We start from the raw sequence: 10,506 nt of genomic DNA on the forward strand, positions 1-10,506 counted from the left end.
CTATATATATATATATATATATATATATATATATATATATATATATATAATTACATACTTACACATGTTTTTTACTATTACTCAATGATATTGAACAATATAAATTCTTAAGAAGAAAAATGTATTATACATACATACATATATATATAGCTCTTATAAAAGGTGTTATATCAAGAGATCATAACAAAATAGAGTATAAAAATGCAGATTTAAGTAAATTAAAAAGTCAAACAACGTCAAATAATGACTTAAAAAACTCGAATCATAACACACACAACCGTTACTCTATGGGGGTTAACGTGGCATCAGAGATGCGTCTCACGCCATGGCACGCCTTTTAGAACCTTGCTAATCATCAATTCTGAATTATCTAAAATACACCTTAATAAAATAAATTTGACAAAGCCCATGGACCATAATCAAATTCACAAATAACTTTTAATGAAATGTAAATTTGAATTGAAGTCTTGATAAAAAGAAAGTGTTGCATTTTCTGTGACCAAGGTTTGAAAAGCGGAATCGGGACTCGAGGCGTTTTCCTTCCACGCCCTGAGGCGGTCTGAGGCGCAAGCCTCGAGGCATATAACAAATAAAATTCATAAATATTAAAAGGAGCAAAACATAATTCCATACCTAACTTTAAACGTCATAGATTCATAAAATACTAGTTATACGTCTAAAAACATATCAATCTACAACTTATAGTTCCCCGTAGCATGATCAAATTGTATAGCTCTGCAATCATATCCATAATTACTATCACTTTCATCTTCCAAATCAACAGAACAGAAAAATAATACAGAAAACTGAAAATAATATAGAAAACAGAAAATAAAAATAATACAGAAAAACAGAAAATATACAAAAAAACATACATAACACATTATACATATAGAAATACATTATACATGATACAGAACATGTATACTTGACTGAAATATATATAATATAATATAATACATTATACATAAACTAAAAATATGGACAAACTAAAAAGAACTTACTTTTTGGGTTGGCCTTTGAGATGAATATCTTCTTGAAAGAGGAAAAAGTAAGAAATGGAGAAGAAAATATGTTGTTTGGAGAGGCATGAAGCGCTTCTCAACGCCTCAAGGCACCGCCTCACCAATCGAGGCTTAAGCCTTGTCCAGGGACCATGAGGGGCGGCCTCATGAGCGGTTTTGGACTGCCTTGCCTCGAGGAGTACGCCTCGAACGATTTTGAAAACCATGTTTGTGACAACGCAAAAGAGGAAATACTGCATTTCTTTTGGCAAGGAGGGAGCAAGTACATAATGACAAAAAAATGCCCTAAATCTAACACTAAAATTTGCTATGCAGTTGGTAGGATCCATCATCATTTGTTTATGTACTTTGTAATCATACTGAATATTTTATTTGTCTGACTGTTCATTCATCAAATAAGAATGTGTGGAATGTACTTACCCTGCAGTAAAGCCGGAATTTCTTGTAGTAGAGACTATCGGCCATAATTAGTAGAGCATGCCGTCGAATCATAGTGAACCACTGCAGATGTACATAAATAAATAAATAAATATATATATATATATATATATATATATAGATATATCAATTTTTTCAATTAAAACTCACTACAAGTCAACAACACTCTGATACCATGAATTCATCATTTTTCATCACATAAGTCTTACAGTTACGAAAGATATCAAAACACAGGAAGTTCATTCTATTAGCTTTTCATCATATGTTTATCCAAGTAGCGTTATAGTGTATGTAACAAGCAAAAGAGTTACAAGAAGTACACAAAATACTAGCCACATCGGCTTAGCTCAGTGGCAATCCCCTAGGTTTTGTCAATAAGAAGGGTAGTTCCTCTTACGCCCATTAGGTGTAAAAACCCTTGTGGCCACGCCAATCTCCCATAAGATTGTGTGGCAGTGGGCCTAGACCTAGTGCATTTGTGTCACCTTCTGGTTGCCAGTACCACTTCCAATACAAAATATTTGGTGCTTGAGGTTGTATCTCGTTAGAAGAGACTAGACATGTCGAGGCATGTGTCACCATGCAGATTCCAAAAAAAAGGGCAATTCAGTTGTATTTACATACAGAAATATACATAAGGAGCATAGCATGTCGATATATTTAATGGTGAGGATGTGCTTCTGTTCCGTTGTAAATGACCCCCACCAACAACTTGAAGATGATACTCGGATTATTTAAAAAGCATGAAAGTCTTTTCTACATACTGTTTCCATGCAATGTATGACTTCATTATTCTAATCTGGTTCCCCGATATCTTGATATAATAATAGAAAAGGAGTTCCTTTGTCTTGAATAATATTCATATATGTCATTTAAAGTGGCTATGAATACAATGTAGCACTAAATTTAATTACCAAACTGAAAAACAAGGAACTGGGGAACATTATTTCTAACTTTTAGACATATTAGATAAGTGGTATTTGTGAAACGTCAAAAGTAAGGGATTGTTCAAATGTGCATAACAACGTGTATCCACCACAATGAAACATGCATAGAAGACGACAAAAGAAGAGGTTAGAGCATAAACAACCTCAGTTCTGATTAAGGGACAAGAGATTGGAATTTAATCCCTTTATTGAAATTAAAGGAAGTACTTCCAAAATCAAGAATAGCAAAGTTCAAAGTAGTTATGACGTTTTCTTTGCAACTATAAAAATCCTCATAGATTTTAAAAGAGTAAATTAAGTTTTCGGCCCTGTGGTCTGTCAAAAATTGCAGATTTTAGTCCCTGTGGTTTTGAAATTCCAATTTTCGTCCCGAGGCTAAAACACTACTTTTAAGTATGAAGGACTAAAATGAAAATGAATTTTAAACCATAGGGACGAAAATGCAATAAATTTTAAATCATAAGGACAAAAAAGGTAATGAAATAAACCATAGGGATGAAAATTGTAATTTCAATACCATAAGGACGAAAATATAAATTTTCAACAAACTACAGGGACTACTCATTTAAAAATTAACAAGTGCTGCTGTTGACCCACACATTTTACTACTTTAGATTCTACAAGAACTTGATAATATAGTTAATTAGGGGCTGGTTCATTTGAGCACTGTAAATATTTTGAGAATCAACTATTCATGATGAATATCATGATGAATAATATTCATGAATCTTTATGTATATTCATCATGAATAGTTGATTCTCAGGGTTCTCAAAATATTTATGGTTCCTAAATGAATTATTAGCCAAATGCCTAAATAAAGTTGCATTGATGTCTTATATTCAAATAAACCATGTGGACCAAAATGAGTAATAACTACTCTTGCAATACTTACCAAGGCAAATAGGTAACTTCGCTTTGGAAAGTCTTGAAAAAGGAAATGGTGTACTTCTTGCGGGAAGGAGGGACCAAGTATTTTTCACACCCAAAATTCAAATTTTAGTTTTTGGACAGGAGTGAATATGACCTTTAGATCGGAAAGTGCTTACTGTGGTCTATTTCACTTCTGGATGCTGAAAAAGTTTGGTTTGTAGATTCATTATCTTCTCTTTCCTTTTATCTCTAACAAATATTTTCCATCTGTATTTGTTGTCATCGATTTTTTCCAGCAAACATTTTACTATAGATGCCCGGCCATAAACCAAAATGGTTCAAAAGACATATATGGTAATAAAAAAAAGCTAATATGTATGAAAAATACCTGTGAACCCTTTCGAAAATCCTTGTATTCAACTTCAGGTAGCATATGCTCTGAATACCGACCACCTCCATGTGGACCTGGATCATTGTAACTACAGACAGCAGGAAGTGAATGATAGATAAATAGAGAGGGAGGGTTAGAAGTATAAAGTGCACGTTTCACCCAAATAAGCATTTGCTAAAAAAAGTTTGGCACACCTTTTTCATACAATTGGCACTATTTTACTAAGATTAAGTGATATTGTATCTGAAATGTCAAAATTAAGCACTTGCCAAGTGATATTGCCTACACTCATTTTATAGTAATCTTTCCTATGCCTTGTGCTCTCAAGTGGGTTTCAAAATCCTCGCAACTTTGGAAAAAAAAAGTTTGGACAAAACTTGTTTCTACAGAACATTTTCAGAAAGTTGGCGTCTTCACAGAAACAGTCTCTCTCTTCCCCTTGTACAGGTAGAGGAAAGGTCTATGCACATCATACCCCCCATACCCTACTTCGAGTTGGATAATACCAGGTACATTTGGTTTGATTTGGTTTATCTTACAAAAATAGATCTCTTAATTTAGGGTATTAGCTGGCAATAACCATCAGTGCAAGGTCAAAGGAAGGGATAGGCAAGGAAATGGGATATTTAATTCTTTACATGACTCTAAAGTTTAGCGCCGGCCAAAGGATATAAATCTTATATATCATCATAAAACTAATGGAAGTGTTCAAGTTTTCCACACAAGAAAAGGGAAAAGAAAACATATGAGATGTCTTTTAGAAAGTATAATAATCTTACCAGTCAATGAAACTAACATTTGTGAAGATTAGGTAGTTGTACACATAATCGAAGTGATGCAATGGTACACAGCTGCAACAAAACTTATATAATCAATAAAAAGAACTTGTGACCAACAAAAGTTCATCTCAACCACAAATGAAATAAGTCCAATTTCTTTACCTGTCAGATAGCAAAACAAATTGTTGATTGTCTGGATCTTGAAGTGCGTTCATTAATAGTCTTTTTTCTGCATCAACCATGGATATTTTCCCCCAATCAACCTACCGATAACATAACAAGATCAGTTATGAAAAGCTCCTAATCATTTATAATAAGAAAGGGCAAGTCCACCTACACATGAATCAGAAACAAAAAGAAAAACACGCAAAGAAGACCACAGAATTTCAAATGCTGTCAGCTTATCCTACTTCCACACAACCCCACTTCATCTTCAAGCCTGCCCTAACCCATGGAAGGTAGAGATAAAAAGGAACGTCCCACAAAAAAAGCAGTATCAGGGTGAATTACAAGCAATTATTCCTCAGTTTGGTCATCTCATATTCTCAATTTTCCATTAAATAATGATAATTATAGCAGTTGTAGGTAATTATCATTTAATCATTAACAGTTGGTATTAAAAGCTAACTTAATCACCAATGTTACAGAAGTATCAACAAGGAACGCAAGTTACATAATCTAGATGCAAGATACCTTGTCACTTCGTATATTCCGACCAACAAAGTGAGGACTACGATGCTCTGGCTGTTCTCTCGAGGCATGCACGTAAACAGTGAATCTATCATCGTTGCCCTGCAAAAAGTTTTGAGAAGAAGTTGTTTGGACATAAAGTTCTTTAAAGAAAAACATAAAAAGAAGCTCAGACAACAATTAACTTTAAAAAGGTTTACCATTTATACCTATGATAACTAGCAATAAATCAATAAAAACCATACGTGGTATGTGCATGCTATTCCCTAATGTAGCCAGTGTACTGTACACTGATACATGTCATAATCAAAACAAAACAAAGAAAACTCCACCATCTATTTGAATTTGTCCTCATGAACATGCAAATAATGGTTGGAATTAGTGACCTGCCCATTTTCCAGGCATCTCTGAACATTCATTTGGTTCAAATCTTCAAAAAAAACTGAAAGAGATTATCACATCGAATGATTTTGATTCACTGCTTCACTTATGAAGTAGATTCTTTAGGACATTTATCTTTCTATTAGTAGCCTGATAAGTTTATCTTCCTTTTCCATGTTTCTATATACTTTCTAGCAATGGCCAATAGGAGCTCAATAATTCTTTTTAGGTAAATTTTCTCATGGTATCTACAAGAACATAGTTTTGGTATGGTTGGTGAATCTGATAAAGATCCACCATTGAAAGTGTACTCAAGAAAGAAAGATCGAGTCACAACTGCAAAAATGGGACAGCTGTATTCTATCTTTGGAAACCAGCTGAATCCTCTCGGTCAAATCACTGGATGATTTTAGGCAATCAATTTAATTAATGATGGATGATTTTAGGCAATCAATTTAATTAATGATCAAATCACTGGATGATTGGGTGTAGAATCCTTGCCTTAATCTCTACCCATAATTCTAGTATTTGATTAGTATAAATTAGTGGCTAGTTTTTGATGATAGACATGGAGAATTACCTTTCAATTTCCTTGTTCTTGTAATTGGAGACCGTGCCCCTCTCGAATCGGGCCACTATCCTTTATTTCTAATAAGATTCAGCCTATTTTCATCTTTATCAATTCTGTATCTATCATTTGAATCCATTGCCAGGAATTGAAATGGTGCAAACCCGGAATAACTCAAACGATGGCAGTAACCAACCCGAAGCAATTTCCGTTCAATTAGCTGCCATAGCCGCAAAGTTGGAGTCAATTGATACGTTGAAAGCAGATATAGCAGCTCAGAGGGAGGAGATTGCAGCTTTAAAGGTAAGAGGTCGTCCCCAAGGAAGCAAGAGTGATGAAGGGGAAAGTTCGTGGAGGGGCCGACAACCATATAGGCCCTATAACAGAATCGAATTCCCGACTTTTAGCGGAGGAGATCCTCGCAGATGGTTGCTGAAAGCTGAAAAATATTTAAGGTATTATCAAATACCTGATGAGGAGAAGGTTGAATTGGCCTCAATGCATCTAGAGGGTGATGCCTTGGACCTTTACTCTTGGCTCTCTAACGACCAACCCATCACTTTTTGGGAGGAATTGACCCAAATGCTTACAAAAATTTTTGGTCCAGCAGAGTTCCAAAACCCGGATGAATTCCTATGTAGCATCAACCAAACTGGTTCAGTTCAAGAATACCGGCAGGAGTTTGCTATGAGATCCTCTCGGGTCTCAAATTGGCCTGATCATTGTCTCTTAGGGGTGTTCTTGAATGGTCTTAAAGATGAGTTGAAATCCGATGTAAGGATCCACAAGCCACGTACAGTGTATAGTGCTATGAGCCTGGCTTTGGAGTTTGAATCTAAACTCTCCTCTAACCGTCCAGAAAAAAGTACTTGGACTTCAAGATCAAAAAATCCTCAATCAGATTCCAAACCAACACCTTTCACCCCAGTTCCAACATCAACCCAACCAAAAAACATTCCCCGGATCTCCGACACAGAAAAACAAAACCGATTCTTGAAAGGAGAATGCTTCAGATGTGGCGACAAATCAGTGGCACCGTTTGGTGTCCAAATCGGTAATGGGGATGTAATTCGGTGCAGCCACATTTGCAAAAATCTTCCTGTACAGGTCAATGAGCTTCAGATCACTCAAGACTTTCACCCCTTTTCTCTTGGTGGGGCTGATTTAGTATTGGGTATCCAATGGTTAGTCACACTAAATACGGTCCAAGCTAACTGGAAAGAGATGTTCATGATCTTTAAAATCGACGGGAAACAATACAAGTTACAAGGTGTTGCATCAGGGCCTCAAAAATCATCTAGTTTTCAACACCTAGCCATTAATCCAGAAATTCCGCCATGCATACCAGCCCCACTTCAGCCTATTGTTACACAATACATGGCTGTTTTTGAAGAACCTCAAGACTTACCCCCAGTTAGATCACAAGATCATTCAATCCCGCTCTTGCCAAACTCAACCCCACCCAATATTCSCCCTTACCGTTACCCTCACTCCCAAAAAGCTGAGATAGAAAAACAGGTGGAACAATTGATGGCAGCCGGTTTTATACAACCGAGCACAAGTCCTTTCTCAAGTCCGATTTTACTAGTGAAGAAGAAGGACAATACGTGGTGAATGTGCGTCGATTATCGGGTGCTTAACAAGATAACTATAGCTGATAAATACCCAATACCTAACATTGACGAGTTACTTGATGAATTGTATGGAGCTACGGTATTCTCAAAACTCAATTTACGATCTGGTTATCATCAAATCCGAGTGATAGCCCCGGATATTGAAAAGACGGCTTTTCGTACCCATTCGGGTCATTACGAGTTTAAGGTTATGCCTTTCGGCTTAACCAATGCTCCTTCCACGTTTCAGGCTGTTATGAACGATTTATTTCATCCTTATTTACAACGTTTTATACTTGTGTTCTTTGATGACATTTTAATCTACAGCTCATGTATGGAGCAGCACAAGTCTCACCTAGAACAGACCTTGAAATTACTGCATGACAACCGATTCTTTGCCAAATTATCTAAGTGTTGTTTTTGGGCAAGGGCAAGGACAAGTTGTGTTTCTGGGACATGTAATCAGCTCGGAAGGAGTTAGTGTAGAGGAAGAAAAGATTTCAGCAGTAAAGTCGTGGCCCATTCCATCAACAGTAAAAGAGGTGAGAGGTTTCCTTGGGTTAACCGACTATTATAGCGTTTTGTCCGAAATTATGGACTTATAGCCCGACCACTCGCTGCATTGACCAAGAAGAACGGGTTACTTTGGTCGGAGGCAGCCCTTAAGGCCTTTAATGACCTGAAACAGGAGCTGCTGACTACACCTGTTTTGAGGTTACCAGATTTCTCTAACCCTTTTGTTATAGAGTGTGACGCATCATCAGATAGGGTCGAGGCGATACTATCACAAGAGGACCATCCCGTGGCTTATTTCAGTAAAGGATTCTCCCCATCTAACCGCTTTAAATCGGCTTACGACAGGGAGCTGTTGGCATTAGTCCTCGCGGTCCAAAAATGGAGCCATTACTTGCTTGACCGACATTTTTTCATTCGCACCGATCATTATACCCTTAAATTCTTATTAGAACAATGCATCACCATTATAGAGCAGCAAAGGCTTTTGCTAAAACTCATGCCTTATGATTTTTCAATTGTTCATAAGGCTGGGAAAGAGAACAAGGGGGAAGATGCCCTGTCTCGCCGACCCCACTCGGGAGAATTATTAACCCTTATCATCCCCTTTTGTGTTGAGGTAGTTGATATCAAGGCAGGGTTGCAAACTGATTCATTTACCAGCGATCTGATCAAGAAGTTGCAAACTGATCCTTCCTCCGTCCCTGATTTCTCGCTGGTGGATCAGCTTTTGTTTCATCATGGACGGATGGTGATTCCGGAGATACACAATCTCAAACTCAAGCTGTTACAAGAAGCACATGACACTCCAATCGGTGGTCATGGAGGTTTTTTAAAAACCTACAAAAGACTCTTCTCGTTACTATTGGCCAAAGATGAAACAGGATGTCAGGGAGTTTGTCCAACAATGTATAATCTGTCAGCAACAAAAGTATCAGACGGCTCCAGCAGGATTACTGCAGCCCCAACCCATTCCCAATCAGATTTGGGAAGATGTTTCCATGGACTTTATCGTTGGATTACCACCATCTAGTCGTTTTGATACTATTTTAGTTGTAGTGGACCGTTTAAGCAAATATGCTCACTTCATTTGCTTATCCCATCCCTATACGGCTGAAGGAGTAGCAGCGGTTTTTAGTAGGGAAATAGTCAGGTTGCATGGCTTTCCCCGATCCATTGTGTCTGATCGAGATGTTGTCTTCCTCAGCAACTTTTGGCAAGAATTGTTCCGATTAAGTCGGACAAAATTAAAACTGAGCACAAGTTACCACCCTCAAACGGATGGTCAAACCGAAGTTCTGAATCGCTGCCTAGAAGCTTACTTACGTTGCTTTGCTAGGGAACAACCAACCAAATGGAGTACGTACTTACCTTGGGCCGAATACTCATAAAACACGGGGTACCACACGGCCACTGGCACAACACCATTCTCTGTTGTGTATGGTCGAGAACCCCCTTCGTTGATCCCCTATGCGGCGGGCGAAACAAAAAACGCAGAGCTGGAACAACAGTTAGTTGATCGGGATGATATGATAAAGCTTCTTCGCCAAAACCTCCAAAAGGCCCAAGACAGAATGAGAAACCAAGCAAATCTGAAGTGACGGGAACTCATGTTTCAGGTTGGTGATTATGTCTTCTTGAAGATTCAACCGTATCGCCAAAAGACTTTGGCTAAACGTCGTTATGAGAAGCTGTCTCCAAGGTTTTTTGGACCATATCGTGTTAAAAGAGCAGTGGGTCCAGTTGCTTATGAGCTGGAGTTACCACCCGAAGCTAGAATCCACCCGGTATTTCACATTTCGATGCTTAAACCTGCCCATGGCTCTTTTTCTTCGGTACCAGATATCCCATTACCCATCACCAAAGACTGGGAAATTGATGTACAACCTAACTCGGTCATCACTCATCGATGGGTCTATGAAGCTGGCCAACCGGTCCTCGAATTGTTGATTTCATGGTGTAATCGGCATGAAGAAGAGGCAACATGGGAAACCTATGATCCAATGGCTGAGCAATTCCCTACATTCCGTCTTGTGGACAAGACGTTTTACCGGGAGGGAAGTAATGATAAAGATCCACCATTGAAAATGTACTCAAGAAAGAAAGATCGAGTCACAGCTGCAAAAATGGGACAACTGTATTCTATCTTTGGAAACCGGCTGAATCCTCTCGGTCAAATCACTGGATGATTTTAAGCAATCAATTTAATTAATGATCAAATCACTGGATGATTGGGTGTAGATTTTAGGCAATCAATTTAATTAATCTCTACCCATAATTCTAGTATTTG

At 37.6% G+C, this 10,506-nt stretch overlaps 1 protein-coding gene across 6 annotated transcripts in view; it reads right to left on the minus strand.

Moving 5' to 3' along the window:
- The window catches only part of LOC112518428, a 20,073-nt gene that overhangs the window by 2,705 nt on the left and 6,862 nt on the right, over positions 1-10,506 (minus strand). For all 6 annotated transcript variants that reach the window (XM_025126114.1, XM_025126113.1, XM_025126117.1 and 3 more), the window contains 5 exons: positions 5,145-5,243; positions 4,614-4,714; positions 4,452-4,523; positions 3,670-3,760; positions 1,446-1,526 (listed from right to left, as the gene is read on the minus strand). In XM_025126114.1, coding sequence (XP_024981882.1) covers positions 1,446-1,526; positions 3,670-3,760; positions 4,452-4,523; positions 4,614-4,714; positions 5,145-5,243 — 444 coding nt within the window. The remainder of the gene's footprint in view (positions 1-1,445; positions 1,527-3,669; positions 3,761-4,451; positions 4,524-4,613; positions 4,715-5,144; positions 5,244-10,506) is intronic.

The sequence above is a fragment of the Cynara cardunculus genome (genome assembly GCF_001531365.2).
Source record: "Cynara cardunculus var. scolymus isolate 2C chromosome LG 9, CcrdV1, whole genome shotgun sequence".
NCBI lineage: Eukaryota > Viridiplantae > Streptophyta > Magnoliopsida > Asterales > Asteraceae > Cynara > Cynara cardunculus.